Raw genomic sequence first — 19,920 nt, 5'->3', positions numbered from 1 at the left:
CACGGATGACATTTTCTGTAAATAAGAAAGGATATTACTTACATCACAGGCAAGTTGCTAAATCAGAAGCCATAACCACTCATAAGCATTTTTCATAATAAAAATAAAGCTAATACAACAAATCATGCTGTTTTTGACTGGTTGCTACAGATCATGGTTTGTTTTAATTAAAATTTTACATGTCAAGCCAGTGGCAAGCTTACTGTGATGCAATCTTGTATTTACAACATTTAACTCCAATATCAGTTACCCCAAATGGCTGCCATCTTTCCCCAGCCTGAGAGTCCTACACAGCAGGATCATCAATATGCAGTATTCAGGATCTGCAACTGAAATTAGTCAGAAGGCTCCAAAAGTTCTTCATTCTTCTCTCTATGGTTACTTTGGGAGGCTCACTTCAATGGGGATGTCCTTTGGTATCAAGTAAGAAGTTATTCTAGACTTATTGAACCTGATACTGCTATCATAACCTCAAGACTGCAGCATGTTAACATGTATATTAAGGGAGTTCAGAACTTTTTGTGACTCAGTCAAGTCACTAAACACTCAACTTACATCTCACCTTAAGTCAGATATTCAACATTACAGTAAGGAAGAAGTGCACTGTAACAGCCAACCCTACAGCAAGAAGGACGAATAAACCAGTGTTCATCATGTGCTACAGTTTTCACTTACAGTGAAAGGGAAAACACATCCAGACAATAAGCAAACTTATTCTCACAATAAGTACACATTTACTATTTTTTTTCATTTCTAACCATAAAATTGACATTGGCCAACACATTTTATTTATTCTTGTTTCGAAACTACTGTTTCCTTGATTATATTCCTATTCTTATGCTGCAAATAAATAAATGCATAAGAGTGTATAATCTTTTATTGATGTGTGTCTTCACTGATGAGTGTAAAAGCTGATACAGCTGATGGAAAATGAGTTGACTGAATAGTACTAGCTTTACAGTTTTTCACTACCAGATAGCGGTACAGTGGGGATTGGGGAATATGCCCTTTCCTACTGTAGTATGATCTCTGAGTTGATGTACATAATTAGCAGATGGTGTGGGGCCCTGCAAAAGAACTGTTTTGTATGTTTCTTTTTCAAACCTTTATGGACCACTGTTTGACCTGTTCAACAATTATTTATTTATTTACATTATTACTTATTTAGCCTTTGTTATCTGGGCTAGTCTCACTAAGCTAGTGGTCTCTGTGGAGACCTGAGGTGATACTTATACTACTAGCTGAAATTTAGCCAACAAATTGTTGAATTTATCTTTCTTTTTCCAACAGGTGTTGTGGGATCTTTTACATCCACCTAAGCTACCCACAAGTCAAGCAGATGGGACCTTAGTTTTCTTCTTCTTTCAAATTTGTTTAGGGGTCGCCACTGCTGATCACGTGTCCACTCATGATTGGCAGTGGAGTTTTACGGTGCCGAATTGCCAGCCCTGTGCCCAACCTTCCACAGAAGGCACACACATGCACACATGCACACCTAGGGCCAATTTAGAGTGTCCAATCCACCTACAGCATGTCTTTGGGATGTGGGAGGAAACCAGAGCACCCGGAGGAAACCCACGCGACCACAGGGAGGACATGTAGACTCCGCCCAGAAGGCACCCCAGCCGAGGATCGAACCAGAGAACCTCTTGCTGTGAGGTGGCAATGCCAACCACTGCACCACTGTGGCTGCCCGGAACTTGGTTTTCAATGTTATAATTAAAAACAATATTGAAGACTCTGCCTACACATTTATTAGAAGTAAGTTTGAACATTTGCTGATTTTAACAGCTCAGTTATTCAATTTACATGACTGTTTATATGTTGCAAGTCTTTTATGTTTTGTGTCTTTTATTTTAATTGTAATATAAGCATCACTACAAGTATTTTCAACATTAAAATAATATTATGACATGGTTTCCTTAGATTCATATGATTTTTATTCATGTAAGGGAGAAAGATCACTCTTTTTTAGTTAAGTTTGCACAGAACAGTAGTTTTCTAATGTAGTAATTTCAACCTACTTAAAAATAAACAAATACACAAAAAATATGCTAAATAAAACCATAGAAAACTCCACGATTCCATGATTAGTGCCCCAGGTTTGTGGTCTAAGGATTATGTATTTATTGCATTTGTATACCGGGATAGTCCTACTAGACATGCACAGTTAATTAAAAAATATTATTTTAAAAATTACATTAAAAGAAAGATCATTTATACCTTACATAAATTATCTCATTATTTCACCTTTGCCTGCCACCCTAATCATGCCTTACAAAACAACCTGCTAGCATTTTTCAGGGAGAATCCTTTAGTAATAAATCATAACATACTGGCTACTACTCACCAGTATTGCTGTATTCTGGTCTAATACTTTACTGTTCTATATCTTCCTGTGTGAAATAACAAATGTTTTGTACTGATGCCACAGCAGGCATGGGCAGGTGACAGACTCCCATAAAAGAATCGTTGTTAGCCACTTTTTTAAAATTTTTTCACTGCTTCAGTACCATTGGTCGCTTGACTACACTTTCCATTCTAAGGAAGTTTGCCAGTCAAGCCTGAAACTAAAGTTATGTACTTACCATAATGCTAGATCCTTTCATAATGTTCACCCTGTGGTCCCTTGAGCCACTCATCACATCCAAATATGCAGCCTTGGTGCTCCAGCCTCGTATCACTTAAAGAAATATTCTACCCATAATGCCTCAGTACTTGCAACCCTCAGATCTTGGTTGGCACCCCTAAAACAAATGAGTAGTAGAAATCTAAATCAAAATGTTTTAGGTAACTTACAAAGTGTAGAGAATATCTATGAGGTCTTATACATGTCAGAAGGGGGAGGTGTGTGGTTTGTTACAGCTCACAATAATGGCCACCATTATCATTAGCTATTACTGGCATTGGAGAAACCAAGCAGTTTAGTCTTAGGATGTGAAGGTCTGGGTGAGGCTTCCCAGATGGGTAAGTAATGAGATTCTGTACTGGATCAAGAAACCAAGGGGGGTTTCCTGTCATGACACTTGAGAAGGGGAACTAGATATGTTGGGGACAAAAGGGTCTATGAGGATCACAGTGGCTTTGAATTTGACTGCTTTCTGGATAAATCTGTAAATCATGGAAAATTGTGAAAAGGCATAAAGCAGTCCAGGAGACCACTGTTGTGATACAGCATCCCTTGGTTACTGCCCCTCTGGAGGGATTATGGAAAAGTAATTGCTGCACTTGGTGCTGTACAGGGATGCAAACAGACTGCAGCATGAAATGCCCTAGCGACTGAAGATCTCATTGGCTAATACTTGATTGAGGGACCACTCATGAGGCATGAGCAAGGATCTGCTGAGCTTGTCCACAAGGCAACTGAGAGATCCTGGGATGTGTATTTTTACCAGAAAGCAGTGAGTGGATAACACCTACTGCCAAAACCTCATAGCTTCCTGACAGTTATAATCTGGTTTCCCCTTGATTGTTGATATACCAAATGACTATCATGTTGTTTGCCTGGAAGGATATCACACCCAGAGGAAGGCAATCCTGTAGTTCCTGCAACACTAGGAGAACTGCCCTTAAATCCAAGACATTGATATAAATATTGGGTTTCTGCATCTTACTAACAACCTTGGCCTATCTTTCCTTAAAATGCCCCCCCCCCAAACCCTAGGGAGGATGCATCCATGGTCACCACCACTGCTGCTGGAGAAGGTGGAAGGAACGGTTTGCTGGACTGTGCTAAAAAGGAGACCAGCTACCACTGTAAATGCTTATTGCAGAAATTATAATGATCCTTTTGGAGACCAGGTGCAACCTCCGAGACCACTGAACTTGAAGAAGCCATTGTAGAATTTTCATGTGATAATGTACAAACTGTAGCATGAGAATGGATGACTCCTTTAGCCATAATACTCTGAGAACTAAGGCCACTGGTGGACAGGAGGTCTAAAGAAGAAGCAGCAGCACTCTCTGAAGATTTTGAATCCTGTCTATTAGAAGGGAATCTGTAGATGTGGGGGTGTACAGTAAGCATCCCATGAAAGTCACCTTTTGCACTGCTTGAAGATTTGACTTCTGAAGATTTACTGATATTCCCAAGGACTGGCACATTCTGAACATGTAATATCTGGTTTGCTTGACTTAAATGAGGGGGCAGCTAGGAGCCAGTTATCGAAGCAGGGGAAAATTGTGTATCCCTGAAGACATAGGTGGGCCATTATGACTGCCATGCATTTGGTGAACACTATGGGGCTGTGGAGAGACCAAAGGACACGGCTTGAAATTGGTAGTGACTGGCTCCTTTTTAGAAGTGAAATAATCTCATTGACTCTCTCACAATATTTATGTAAAGGTGTCTTGGAGGTCCAATGAGCACATCTAGTTGTTCATTCTGAGAAAAGGTATCATGAGCATTCTGAATTTGTTTTCTCGATACTTCCTTATTAAAGCAGCCCCCGGCGATAGTGGCCTTGGTGATTCATTTCAGCCAGCCTCTCTTGTAGTCGCCTCCTGGTTCATTTCCTGCTTTTGACTTACATTTTCCTTTTTCTGAAACTACTGCTCTACCTATTCAACAGTTGTCAGTAAGTATTTTTTTCTTTTAAGTGGCATATTTACTTGCATAAGTATTTACACTCTCTGGATGAAGTAATCTCCAGAATACAAACAACGGATGCAATAAAGGGTATATAAGAATGAATCCACCCATTCATCAATCCATCCATAATCCCTTTTTCCCATTTTTGCACATGGGGTCAGGGTGTCAGTTCAACAGTGACAATCGTCTTCAGCCAAGGTTTACACCACTGGGTGGTTATACCATTAATGTAATGTAGTTTTATATATATATATATATGTATATGGGTTTCCCTACATCTGCATGAACTGAAGCCTTTATTAGCAGTTACACGCATTAGCAATTAAGTACGGCTGTGAGAGATGCATGCCATAACATACATGCATCTGTGTAATTCTTCGCTACTATTTCTTCCTGTAGTGAAGACAGAAATGGATGCTATTTCAAAGATACAGCTGAAGCCATTTGTATATCAGCCTGGTAACTTGATTATTATCATTGCTTACAAGACCACTATCGCTGGGGGCGCTATAATAAAGAAGCACCATTTTCTCTTACATGTGTGTTCAGAAGGCTGAGATCCAGAATGGGCCTGAGGTCTTGAGTTTTCTTAGGAATCAAAAAGAATCTTGAATAGAATCATAACCCTCTCTGGTCTGGTGGGACCTCTTTGATGGTCCTTTTGGCAAGTAGTAAGTCAACTTCTCATTTTGCTGCTTTTGCCTGACTGGGTGGGACATCCAGCAGCGGCAACTTGGACTTTGGGAGATTCATGAAAAATGATACTGAGTAGTCTCTAGATATTACCCCTTTTACGCATTTGTATTGTGTGATGGCCTGCCATGCAGTTGGGTAAAGGGAAGGACAAAAACTGACTGACCCCAGAGGGGAACAGTCAAGCAGCCATTCAGGGATGCTGCGGTTGCCTGCCGGAAAGAGGCACATGGTATCCCAGGTTCTGCAGTCCTCCTCTGCCTCTGAGCCTGCATCCATTGAAGGAGCCACCTCGTCCACAACTGCCCCCATCAGAGAATGTTTCGAAAGGTTGATAACTAGATTTTCTAAACCAGAGTGAATGAGGCCCCTTTTAGTTTCTGCTATAATTTCTTTGGGGTACCAAAACATGACTCTGACAACAAAGAGAGAGTCTTGCCATCCTGTTCATACCTCTGCAAACTTTCCTTCATTGATAGACTGAATAATGATTATTTGTCATAGGGGGTGTTGGTGAAGGATGCTTTGAAGTGGTATATGAAATCAGAAAGTTGGAGCCATGACTGGTATCTCATTGCTATGTCAAATGTGGCAGCCCTCACCACTCTATCCACTGTGTTGTACATGAGGTGCATGAAAAGGTTTGTAATACTGGACATAGTAGCCAAGAACATTTCTGACTCTTTCCTAGACTCTGCCATTAAGAGAGCTTTTACAGTGGCCAAGGCTTGCTAGGCCAAGTTTCTTTGAAAGTTTTTCATGCATGTAGTATAATTCAGTGCCTTTAATGCAAAGATGCCCAAAGTGTACTCCTGCTTCCCCTAACCTATCCATCAACCTGGACCCATTATTGGGTGGTTGGACAGATGCTGACTCACTGGACAGTTCCTTTCAGTTGCCACTGCCATTATGATAAAGTCTACCAAGCAGGATTTTGCCCAGTGTGGCCTGTCCTTGGGGAGCTGAAGAATCTTGTCTGTCTTCCTAGGGACCACCTAGTAGATGTCGGGCTTCTGCCATGACCTTCTCATTTCCAAATTGGTTAACATGTCTGATAAGAGAACACTAAAGAAGTAGATGGAGTTGACCCATAAGCTTTGAAGAGTACCACCTCATCCTGAGAAGGAGGATCTGTGGGCCAAGACTCCCTCTGCCACATTAACTCAAGGACCTTTTTGAAGGTGGGGTCTTCGGGAGGGATTGTGGGGATCCCTGTCTATCATCCAAGCTGATATCGGAGTTGTGAGACTCCCATGGGGAATCTATGTGCTTTCTTTTACATGTCCTGATTCCTTAGAAGATCCCATCAGCTGTGCAGCAGTAGGCTTGAAGCTTATGGGCAGAGCTTGACCCAAGCATGTCGGATAGAAGACAAACAAGGTCAAATGGGAGCCATGGGGGTGGAGCTGGTTCCAAGAAGGTCTGTGTGTCTATTCTCTCTGGAGAAGCAATGATCTTCACCAAAACCTTAAAGGCTGTACCAATTTCTGTTGGATCTGAGATGGCTGCTCCAGTCACCGGATTCATTCCTCCCACAGAGGAATGTCTCAATGCCAATGATGGAGCACCAGACAAGGAAAAAGTGGAAGGCTTAGAGTAGGGGATTGTAATTGTTTATTTAAAGGCTGGAGTCTCTAATGTCAGCAACGGTATTGTACAAGACAGCCCTGACAATAGTAACAACTCAGCTTCGAATCCTCAACACCAAGACTGCCTCTGATCCTAAGCCTCCTGGATCAGGTGCATATGATCTGAAAGCCTCAAAGCCAATGGTGACGAGACTGTAAATTCTAAGGTCAAAGGTCCAAGGTGGTAGATCAGCTCTGAGGCCACCTGAGCCAAAAGAGGCACTGGGGAAGGAGCTAGAATGGGGAGAAATGGGCTTTATTGTCCACTTTCAGTGCCAAAGACTCCCATCTTGATCTGTAGCTTGAGAAAACTCCTCATCAGACTATCAAGATTGGCTTTGGCTACTCCTGTAAGTCTGAAGGATTTTAAGTGAAGATGCAGTTAGGGATTGAGACTGGGTCTAGTGCATTTTCTTCTCTAAAGACCCTTGGCCAACAAGTCATTTTGGAGAATAGTCTAGTACTATGATAGGATCGAAGGCCCCAGATCTGCAGGAGGATTATATGTAGTGGTGTGAGCCATCACAGCATCAATTCTTGGCACTTTCAGAGTCAAAGAATGCCCTGAAGATTCAGAAGGCCTTAAAAAGAAAAAAAAGATTTGACAGTTAGCCAGCTGACATTAAGTCACAAGAACTATTTACAGACAACTTGTAAACTCTCCATCAAGCTGTTTTTTTCTAAGGTAGTTTAAGCTGTCTATTAGTGATCATGATTCTTTATGGGTAATTTCTAAAATTGTCAGAATGTTCCTTTTTTATTTGGTAGTCAATAAGTTGATCACTTACAGACAGCAGGCAAGTGCCAAACAAGTTTGTTGTCCAGGGTGCACCTGGCCCTGGCTACAGCTCTGACACTACTGCATTCAAATGTTTTGTGGAACACTATTCCTGACTTGACAAAAGGGAGACTCAGGTGCATTCAGTATCTCAGACACTAGGAAAGCCTTATGTCCTGTATAATGCTACTAACAACCACACCAAAAGGTTCGTAAACAATATCATTTCTATTAAAGTTTAACAGTCTTACAATGTGTTTGCAAAAGTCAGCTCTCCAGTATTTCATTAAGCTTTTACAAGTATTTCAGTCCATTTTACTTATGAACGTGTAATGAATCTTAATCAATTTTAACTAGTCAGTAATGTATATACTATCATATGACATGAGCAAAAACTCTACCCCAAAAATCCACATATAGTAACTAGTGTCAAAACGTTTATACAACTAATTAAGATATATTTTCTCTTTCTCTCTCTCTCTCTCTATATATATATATATATATATATATGTATATAAATATAAATATACAAACCCCCACACACATCTAACCACACTTCTCGACCTCTTCTGAACAAAGCTCACAATAATGGGGGGGACAAAGGCCCCAAAATAGGATCAATTTTCAAATATTGCACTTACAAACTTAGAAAGTGACAGAATAACAGGTTTTGTATTTTCCATTTTCTGAAGCGTATGAGGTCTGAAAAGCAAATGCCTGTCATTATTTAATAACTTCAATTCTCAATGATTTGTCAGAAAAGCAGAAAATTTATGAGGAAAAGACAAAAAATATGAGGCAAAAGTCTGGACATTCTCCAAAAATCTGGACAGTTGAATAGATATGTCTCCTCTCCCTCCCTCCCCCTCTCTCTCTCTATATATATATATATATATATATATATATATATATATATATATATATATATATATATATATATACATACACACACACACACACACACACACATACACATATGTATTTTCTCTTGCCTGATAAACTGTGTTACCCAACTGTGATTTTCACTTAACTGAACTACTGTTGCATTTTCTCCCTACTGACATGTATTAACTGTTATTTACATCACTTGGGCCATGGCTGAATATTGTCAAGTTTGATCAGTGCACTACCCTGCTAAACAAATAAAACAAATAAATAAATAAGATTCAATATAACTGGGTTAGAAATAAGTAAATAGAATACCTGTCAGTGACAAGGTACAGATGAAATGGCTACTACAGTGCACATTGTGGGACCAATAAATCATAAAAAGACTGTAGAGCAGTGCTGATGATCTGCTACACTCCAGACTGACTATGACAAGAAACTCGTAAAATCTGTAAGGGGTGCCGAAACACCAGACAAAGAAAAACACATTAACTATGGAAGGAAGCAGTTGATGCTGAGAAGATCACTTTTGGATAACATCAAAAGACTGAATCAGTAATAATCATATGAAGTTAAACATGCCATGTCTCAGAAATTGTGTCCATTTGTACTAATGCATTAGAAAATCAAAATATTTGGAGGAATGAGACTGAAAGAAGAGATGAGGAATACAACACAAAGTTCTGCCCTGCACTTATTGACGCGAAACTTGGATAGTGGATAGGGAATTGCAAATTTACCGCAGGTCTGCCACTCTGTTTCTATTGGAAATAGGAAGCATGGAAATGCTCAAGCACTCATGCCTAAGTTAATACACCTCCACAAAACGTAAGGGACTAATACCTTTCTTATATTTCTGGAAAGCGTGGTTAGGCCTGCTAGCCCAGTCTTCCCTTGGGATTCTATGAACACTCCTTGGCACACATCAAAGACTGAAACAATGCTAATCTTATGATTTATAAGTATGTCCTTGTTTTAATTAGAAATAGGGCCATTCCCACCACAGCACAAACCTAAACATCCTAAAAGTAAAATCTGTTGAAAAGACAGGAATTTAAGGACTCAGTAGTAGAAATTATTCAGGAGCTAGTAGAAAAGATAGAAATTTCTTGTGAAATATAGCTATGGAGTGGGATAAAATTAAAGTATTGTTTAAAAATAGAGTAGAGATAAAAGGAAATATGGTTAAGAAGTAACAAGAATTGTTTAGAGGGACTGGCAAATGTTAAACTATTGCAAAATAGTGGAATCTCACAGAACAAGAAGAGGAACAACTGCAACATGCTAAAAAGAAAATAAGGGATTACCTTGTTAATATGCATGCGTTTAGAAAGACTGTTTTATGATAATAACTCTAGAACATAAAAACCTTTAGCACAACAACTCAGGCAAAATAACATAGAAAGGGCTGTCACTAAGCTTAGGGAGCCTATAACAATGAAGATAACAAGGGATCCTGTAGAAGTATTAGAAATATTTCAGAAATTCTATGAAGGTCTACATAAAGCACAGAAATATGAAAATCAACAAAAGGTACAAATGGAAATGTTTATGGAATTAAATATGCCAAGGTTAGAAGCAGATGAGGCTCAATTATTAACAGGATAGGAGAAGATGACATAAAATGGTGATGTATAACCAGGAAAGTCCTCAGGAACAGATGGTATTCCTGTGGAAGTTTGGAAGCTAGGAGGGAAAAAAAAACTGATATAGGTCTGGAAGGTTTTGTATAACAGTATTTTTAAAGAAGGAGACGTACCAACATCCTGGAAGAAAGCAGTGGTAGCTGTAGTACATAAATATGGTAAATATCTATCAGAACCAGCTTCATACATGCCCATTTCAATGCTAAACCATGATTATAAAGTGTTTATATCTATAATGTCTAAAGGAATGGCAAAAGTGATGCCAGAATTGACAGCTATGGATTAATGTGGTTTTGTGGCGGCGATGCAAACATTTGACAACAATAACAGAACACTGATGATCCAGAGGGAAGCAGAAAGTAAGAGAATATCACTGTTGTTGGTGGGTCTTGATGCAGAGAATGCATCTGACAGAGTAAGCTGGGACTTTATGAGCAGGGCAATGGAAGCATTTGAATTCCCTGATAAAATTATAAGGCTGACTAGAGGATATATGAGGGATCAGAGGCAAAAATTTAAGTGGGTGAGGTCCTCTCTGATAATTTCTGCTTGAGCAGAGGAACCAGGCATGGGTGTCCTCTCTCCCCTTTGTTATTTGTATTATATTTAAAATCACTGAGAAAGAAAATAAGGGACTCATAAATTCAAGGATATAATTGGTATGGTAGTCAAGAACAGCTGGCTTTATTTGCAGATTATATTACTTATTCCTGACAAAAGAGGAAAGGGCCATTATAGTGTTGTGGAACATTTTGAGACAGTTTAATATCTTTTCGGAATACAAAATTAATGAAGCTAAAACAAAGGCAGTAATGGTAAATTATGTACCCACACACTCATAGGTTCAGCAATATCCATATTTATGGGGACATGATAAAATGAAGTATTTAAGAGAATGGATTAAAAATGATTCTGGTGTGGCAGCTAAGGATATGTGGGAAGAGACTAAACAAAAGATAACGCAAAAACTGAGAAAATGGAAGCTCTATTATATGGCTATCGATAGTAAGATACAAGCAATTAAAATGTTTTTAGTCCCTTTAGTCTTATATTGAGGTCAGGCATATTATTATCAACCACAGGAGAAGTTGTGGATAGCAATTTATAAAGAGCTGAAGGATTTCATCTGGGAGGGGAAGATGGCAAGGGTCAAGTGGGCTAAGCTGATTCTTCTAATAGAACAAGGCTGATTGGGATTACCCGATTTGAAGGGGTGTTTCAGAACATTACAGTTAAGACTCCTATACATATCTATATATATATATATATATATATATATATATATATATATATATATATATATATATATATATATATCACAAGTAGAAGACTGTATTTCAAAGTGGAAAGGGATTATGATGAAACAGGGGGGAAGCTCAAGAAACAGAGAGACTGGGATTTTGGATGCAGACCTTTAAGGTGAATAGCAATAATTTTACTGAATAGTTTACTCATAAAGAAGCAGAAAGTACACTAAGAACTAAGCCAACATGGGAATGGAGAAAGGAGATTCTGCCAATAGGGATGACTGCAATTAGGGATACAGATAACAGGCAAGAGGGGGTTGGAATTTATTGGAGAAAACTGGCAAAGGAACCAAGGTATTGGGAGCAAACAACTGGAAAGGGAAAGGCAAAAGAATGGGAATACACCAAGAACTTATTTGGACTGCAGGTTAGAGATTACCTTCCCTATCAAGGATTGATATCAGAGTATAAACAAAGAGAAAGAAATGGGGGGGGGGGTACTAAATGAAAGACCAGCACTGGTAGAGTTTTTAGTAGAATCTAGAACAGAAGATGCCATTAAGAAAGGAATAATTAGTAGAGCATATAAAATATTGCATGATAACTATAAGAATCAATCAGAGGAGGTTAGAAAGGATTGGGAAGAGAGATTGGATAAGCAATTCAACAAAGAAACAATGGGGATATATGTATATCTCCCAAACATGCAACAAAGTCTAGAAGATTTAGGATCTTTGCCAGGAAATGTTTACATAGTTATTTTTATACCCCAAGTAGACGCCAAAGAATTTTCTCCTCATGTAGACAGTAAATGTGGTAACTGGGAACATGTTTTCTGGGAGTGTAATCAATTGGCACACTTTAAAGATTCCCTACAAACTTATCTGTCATGTCACAGATACTGGATGAGCAATTTGGTGTAACTAAGGAAATTATTTTTTTGAGCTATGATACAGAATTGGAATTACCTAGACAAAGTAAGGCCTTGCTGACTCTAATTATGATGGCTGGCAAAAAGGCAATTACTAAAAAATGAAAATCAAAGTCTAAACCAACTTAACTAGAAGTAACGGATATAGTAACAGAGACAAAAACAACTGGAATTGGGATCTTTAGAAAAGGGTAGGAGCAAGTTACATAGGGAAAAATGGGAAGTGTGGGAACAATAAATGCAGAGGAGGAATGATGTTTAAATAAAGGCAGGATTTGAATGAGCTATGTAATGTTTGACTGATAATGACTGGATAGATTACAAGTGATGTATAATGTTTGCATCTACAATTGTGTCAACATGTTTTGTAATGTATAATGTTTGGAACTGAAATTATGTTAGTATGGTTTGTTTTTATTTATATAAATGTAAGACTGTCTATGTCATACATAATAATTTAATAAAGATGTTTCTTATTAAAAAAAAGTAAAACTGAACATAAATCACATACTTTTCAGATTTAGGACTGCTGTCTATTTCTGCCATGGCACTAAAACATAACATCTCTAAAACATTTGTAGAAGTTAAGATAAAGAAAGCAAGAATACAAGAAAATAAGAGAAAGTCAGAAAAGATAGCATAAAAAGCAGTGATTACATACCCTCACCACTTTACATGTACGTCACAAGAGTACCCATCCCTAACCTTTCCTCTACCACTTATACACACCTACCATCCATCTCATATAATATTATTCCTCTTACCCTGCCGTCCTCTGCATTATAACCTCCAACCACAATACACAAGCAAATCCCCTAAACAGCCAGTATAGCCTACATGTCCAAAGGAATTCAATGAATATGTGCTAGGAATAATGTCTAGCTAACATGTATACATATCAGTACATTGAGAACATAACCTTACTCTCACTAAAAATCAAACTGTAAAGGGGCATGCTCCTTTTACACCAGTGACTCTAAGTATACTAACTCCAAGGTAGTTCAGCCTCGGGGAACAGGGAGTATTTCCTTACTCCCAATGTTCAATGACCATGAACTTTGTATACGTCCTACATGCAGTCAAACAGGACTATGAGTCTGATAATATGGTACACCATAAAAGTGATATTGCTTAATCACATGCTTCCACCCAGCACCAGGTGCCACTCCAATGATCTCACTTAAAGGGGAAACACATGGTTCTTAATGGCAATTCTACAATTATGGCGGATAGACTGTTAATTACCATGTATAATGCTAACCACTCCTTAGCCATATTTACAAAGAATTCTTAACAATGTTGATTTTATACTATAAGCACATGTGCTTTCTTGTTTGTCCTTTACAGAAAGATTATCTTTTAATAGTAAGATATGAGAATGCTTATATTATACCGCATGTATTCTCTGTATACCAAATGTATTTTTTTGCATCTAAGCTATTTCTTGTACTTTCTCTAACATGTAGACCAGTGAAATGCTGACTATATATTTAGATAAAGGTATGCACAAACTTCAATTTTGTGTAGTTTAAGAACACAGCTATAATTCATGCTTGCATATTTTAACAAATTTTCCTTCAGTTGTTACCATGATTTAAATTTGATTCTGCACCCTCTGTGCCTGAGTAGTATCTGAAAAGGGTCTTTGATCAAGTCCACCTTACAAATGTATAAATAATATAAAGCAAGCAAAAGATCTCCTGCCCCACTGTCTCCTGAAGAAGATTAGTACACAAAAACAAAGTCACTTTTAGAACTGGACACTGATCAACAAGCAAAATCATCACATTCTTCACCAGCATTTTATATTTGGAAACATAATCAGTCTCATGATGGAGTTTTCTAAAGGGAGTCCAATGACACAACGTCTTCCAAAAATATTAGTACCATATAATAAAGAAGGCTTAGCTGTATTGTGTCACATTATAAGAAATGTCATGGAAATCAATCATCTGCACACTGAAAGGCAGACAAGTCTTTACCGAACCCCTAGACACAGGGCAGATCATAATTAGCTGTGGGAGAAATTTGGTCTGTGTCTTCCATCTGGTTTTATCAGGTATGTGATCAGATGAAAAACAGATTAGAGCTTAGCATCCACAGCAGTGAAGACTGAGTTAGCAAGTGTATAATCAATAGTGCACAACAGTTTAGGTTCAAGATAGCTTGGAACTCATATGGCCAAACATACACCTCATCTGAAGGCTGGGGAAGGAGGGAGAAAAGGACAGTGAACCACAGTCCTGCACATCTGTTGCTACTCTAAGTACATCATTTCCATAAGTGACCTACTCCATCTTCCTCCACCTATAGGGCAGAGTTCCCAGCAAAGGCAACACTGGGTGAATTCCCAAAAGAAGAGCAAGTAAGGCAGGATCTCCAGAAAACATAGAGATAACTAACCTATAAATAATCACTAAGCTTAGTGAAGATCTGAATCAACGTTCACAAACATGAGACTAATGGAAAGACGGATTTAGTAGTACAAAGTGCAGCACCAATCCACCTTCTATCAGAAGGACAGTGAAGATGGAAGGCCCCATACTAAAGACAGCAATCATGAAGATTACAACTAAGAAAAAACTTTCAAATTAGGACATGGATAGAGAAGCATTATCTACCAACGGCCCACTGGAGAAAAGGAGAAAACAAGTAGGAGAATACGGAGGTGACTGGAAAAGTTCAAAAGGCGAATGACAGTAACTCTTTAACCCCCAAGGAAACTAGTCCATCATTAGGGGAGAAACCGTATAGGCAATTAAAGATCTCCAAACTGGAAGGTAAGGAACCCTGGAAACCAGAAAAAGTTAAAGCTAGAAAACTGGCCCAAACACTAAAAAGCCCCTCCCCAAAAAAATGAAGCAACTAAAATGCAAGAAGGATAAAGTACAAGGATCATGACAAGTTTTTCAAAACCAAATACAATCTGAAAATACACAGTGATAATATCAAAAGAAGATAGCTAATGAACAGTGAACTGGAAAGGCCATCACATATCCATCCTGGGGTCCTATGAACTGCAAGGTATAACCTAATGGAAAAAATATTCACTCAGTAATAACAGTTTAGCTTGGCAAGGAGACCTGATATCCAAAGGTCTGACTGAAAGAGAGTCCATCTGCAGAAGATAGCAGTTGAAGTAAAACCCTAGAATACCTAAAATGGAATAAGGTAAAGCAAATATTAACTGAAAATCAATGATAAGGGACTCAGACCAGTTCCAAAGGCTGCTCTTGTAAAGAAAGAAGGCTAGACAAACCCTGGCAGTCTCAGCACAAAGACTGGGAGACAACAAGTAACCAAAATCTGAATCCAACTCTAGACTGACATAAAAAAAAGCAACAAAGAGACAGTAGGAAGACCAGAAGTGCTCCCTAGTACAAAGGTCTGGAATAGTCCTGAAGAATGGAAGACATCCAATTTCAGTACACAAATAAGAGCTAAGGAAAAGCCCAGAAAAAGATATAAAGTCAAACTATATCCTGAAGAATCATGTTCCATGGGTTCTGAAAGGGAAGATGCCCTAAAGATAATGGCAAAGCATAAGAAATAAATAGGGCAGGAGCAATGAAGACAAAATTGTCACTACAGCACAGAGACAGATATAGCTATAACATGTTACTATCACAGAACTAACACATTTGAAACATAACAGAGCTATGTTTCTTAGGAACTGAAAGGAAACAGACTAATAGAGTAATATTAAGACAGGGGCAGAAGATAGTCTTTCTCCAGGGACTATGGAAAATAGAACACGAGTCTAGACCAAAGGAAAGAAGACCGTGATCATATGGATAAGCCCACAACAAGCAGCTGGCCTTGAGCAGAAAAGGATATTACTAAAACCAATTAGCTCTTCTCTGTGCCAACAGCAGTGAACAACTGCGTAAATAAAAGAGCTCTGAAGAGGACTACCACCACTAAGGGTCCTGATCAGAAAGGTGGACATTGCTTTGAGGAAGGACAAGAACCCCTCTAGAGCTTGTGTATGGAAAGCCCAGTACTGGAGAATACAAGACAACAGATCAACAGAAAATCATGGGTGGAAGAAACATCTCACCACTAACAGGGACTGACAACAATAGTGAAGGACATCAAAAGGAACTAAAACAAAGAAGAGGCAAAGGACAGACAGAGGATGACTGGAAAGTCCAAAGGCACACATGTAGGTAGAAAAATGTGTATATAGTCATATTACATACAGCAGCATTTTATCAATATACAATTGTTAAGACTGTAGAAGATCCCTGTTTCCACGAAGAACCAACGGAGAAAAGTGACCTTGGATAAACTTGAACCAGAGATAAAGGACAGTTCTGAACCAGGGAACTCTTACCAAGAAAGGGGAAGTCCTCTCTGTATTAAGCAGACAACAACCTCCAGAAACGGACTAAGGAACCCACGTATCAGTCTAAATTGAGAAGAGAGCGGGAAGAATGAGAGAAGAAAGAGGAAAAACTGACATGAAGACTGTAGAAATGTCAATCCAGATGCCAAACTGGAAAAGGAATATCATTTCTAAAGCCATGGCAATGTAAAAATCTATGTGAGTGTTTCATACTGACAAAGACAAACAGATACATGAGACTATGTAAAAATGGAAAGATAGTCAAGCAAGACTACAATGAGAAAATAATGCCCCTGACAATAGGCCAGAATAGGTTGGTGGGAGGGATAAGAAAACTCCAGCTTTAGCTGGATCATGACCAAAAAACTCAGAACATCAGAGCAATATGAGAGCCAAGAATAATGCAAAACCAAGAGTGACTCAAAGCAGGTCAATGTGTCCTAAAAGGTTAAGCAAGTAAGAAAAAGCCTTAGGAATGCTTCACTATTATGAAAGAGTCACAACTGAAGAGTCAGCCCTCCTAGTGTAAAGCCTCAGTTCCATCCAAACAACCCAAGTGACTTGACCACACCAAACAACCTGAATTGAGCCATGGCTGAGAAAGAGTAGACTATACCAAAAAATCTAATACAAAGACAGGGATACGAGGTTGCTGTCTCTGAGCCAATACATCTTGAAACTAATAAATCATCTATCCCAAGGTATCTGAGACATTGGATAAAACATAAGCCTGCTGCTTCAAAGAACATAGAAAAATCAATATTCATAATTCAAATACCCCATTAAATCCAAAAAGCAGGACAAGATACAGGCCCACCACTTCTGAGCTTATGCACAATTTTGCATTCACAATCAATTTCCTCAAGATATCAAACCTGCATAATGTATGGCCCTGGTTCACTAACAACATCCAGAATAATAAATTAGATATCCAGTACTGATAAAAATGCACAGCAAGATGAGAGTACAAGTTCATGGACTATGTAAAAGAAAAAAAAAAAACACTTGCATAACTCTATTACCCTAAAACATACAACAGTGTATGACCTCCAGGGCTATGCGCAAAACACTTTTAAGTGAGTTACTCCTAATATCTGAGATGAAGTCAAGGTAAAAACCTTCAAGATCTGAAGCTATACAGGACAGCACATTCATAAATTAAATATCTCATAATACTCAATACATGGAGCAACATATAAAAATGTAACCTCAAAGAGTATGGTAAGGTAAAGCCTAATGTTTCAAAAGTCATACACTGTTCCATGTTTATAAAACAACTGTCCAAAGCCTCTAAGGCTTGGGACCTACTTGTAAGGCTAAACACTTTGTTACATTCAGTGATCATCTACCTTATGGTACTTGAGTTACAGGGTAAGATGTTTAACACTGGTGATTAAAATAAACCCATAATATCTGAGCATGTACAGTTATAAGACGCATAGTAAAAATGTCTGTTTTGAAGCTGCTGCTGCTGCTGATAGTGTACATAATTCAACACTAGTGATTAAATAAACTCTAATACTTGAGCCTGTAAGGTAATAACATGCATAATAAAAATGTCTATTTTGAAGCCAAAGGCAGGGTCAATGCTGTGGCTGAAAGAGTTGGCCTGGCTAGATAACTATTCACAATGCAAAGGGACCCAAGCCTGAGGAAGGCCTTGGCATCAAATAGCCTTCAATTCCAAGTCAAACATGGTACAAAATGATGGTCAGCTCCAAAGGGGACATGGGACTGAAACTGACGTACTGGACAGAGAAAGGGTTTCAGTGTAGAAGGAAGAGGTTGATAAAAGGTCTCGATGCTGGAGCACCAGCCCTGAGGAACAGGAGGAAAGCAAGCCTCACTGTGTAGAAATATTTGGTGCTAAATTGGCCCCAATAATATGTTGAGGCCACAATGAACTGGACAGAAGAGACTATAAGCAAGACTGAGGATACATTCATCCCCAAGAGATGACTGAACCTCAAGAAAAGACGATGAAGCCTTTGATGCAAAAATGTCTCCTACAAGACGCTACACATCAGACTCCCTAAACAAGGTCTTAACAAGGGGTATAAAGTTAGGGTACTAAGACTCTGTATCGCTAGACAAAGTCCTAGCAGGGGTTCAGGCTTCAAGTACACCTGCATTAGACCTGTGATCAAGATCTTAGCAGAAACAGCTGCAAACAATTCTGCTGACAGTGAACTTGTAAAAGAGTCCGAAGGATTCAGTTGTGATTTGCCCAGAACAAGAGATGAAATAGTATAAAAGAGAAAGTTTACATAAAACGGGATAAAACATAAATACATACAGCAATATGCTCTCAGTTCGTATAAATATAACCATTCAATTAAAATAGGAAAGCACAGATAAGCTCTAAATAAAGTTCAGAACACATAAGAAGAGAGGAGAATTCCCCTAAAATAAGACTTCATTTTATGGAATAAATGACGTTTGAAAGGATAACACTCGTATACAGCAGAATCTTTACGCAGCATCATGCAAGTGGAAGATTCTTTGTAAATATAAGCCAAGAACTCCCCAAGTAGATAAACTATATATTCAGAAAATAAAACTGTGCAACACTGCCTAAATATAAGCAGGACTTCACCCATTGCTAGTGTTACAAAGAGTGGAAAATGCCGAACAAAACTGCATCCAAGAAGCAAAATGTTGGAGAAGGGAGTCAGTCAGGAAACTTAACAAGAAAAATACCTACCTTAAATGTAAAGAGTTAAGAGATCTAAAGTGATCTTGATGATAAACTAGCTTAAAACTTACAAATCCTGGAGACACACACACACATAAGAAAATCATTCAATAGAGCCCCAAGAACCAAATTGTAGCCTGGCAGAGTTAGTGATACCAGTGAACTGATGCATTGCAAAAGAGATCTGGAAAAGGGTCCTTCATCACAGGGGACTATAGGTAAGGAGCAGAAGTAGAGTGACCTGGGAAAATTTTAGGTGCCAAGCAGCCTGAATTCTGCAGGTTTCATGTCCTATAGGTGAAAGAAGATGGACCATGTTCTATCACATCTGCAAGTAACTCACTACCTGCTCCCTGCTATATTTAGGCAAAGGCAAGCTCTAGACTGTTAGTAGCAGTTCCAGATTCCCCCAGCAAGTCTTCTTTCTCTAGCAGTAAGGTGCACTATTCAACATGTGAGTGCCACCTGATTTAAG

At 38.6% G+C, this 19,920-nt stretch overlaps 1 protein-coding gene across 1 annotated transcript in view; it reads right to left on the bottom strand.

Moving 5' to 3' along the window:
• The window catches only part of FBXO10 (F-box protein 10), a 721,173-nt gene that overhangs the window by 191,044 nt on the left and 510,209 nt on the right, over positions 1-19,920 (bottom strand). The window contains exon 7 of the mRNA XM_044059796.1: positions 1-15. This exon is cut by the window's left edge and continues 138 nt beyond it. Within this exon, the coding sequence (XP_043915731.1) occupies positions 1-15 (15 nt within the window). The remainder of the gene's footprint in view (positions 16-19,920) is intronic.

This window comes from Protopterus annectens, chromosome 17.part0, assembly GCF_019279795.1.
Source record: "Protopterus annectens isolate FY-2018-M chromosome 17.part0, PAN1.0, whole genome shotgun sequence".
In the NCBI taxonomy this organism is placed as follows: domain Eukaryota; kingdom Metazoa; phylum Chordata; order Ceratodontiformes; family Protopteridae; genus Protopterus; species Protopterus annectens.
This window is presented reverse-complemented; position numbering and strand designations above follow the sequence as displayed.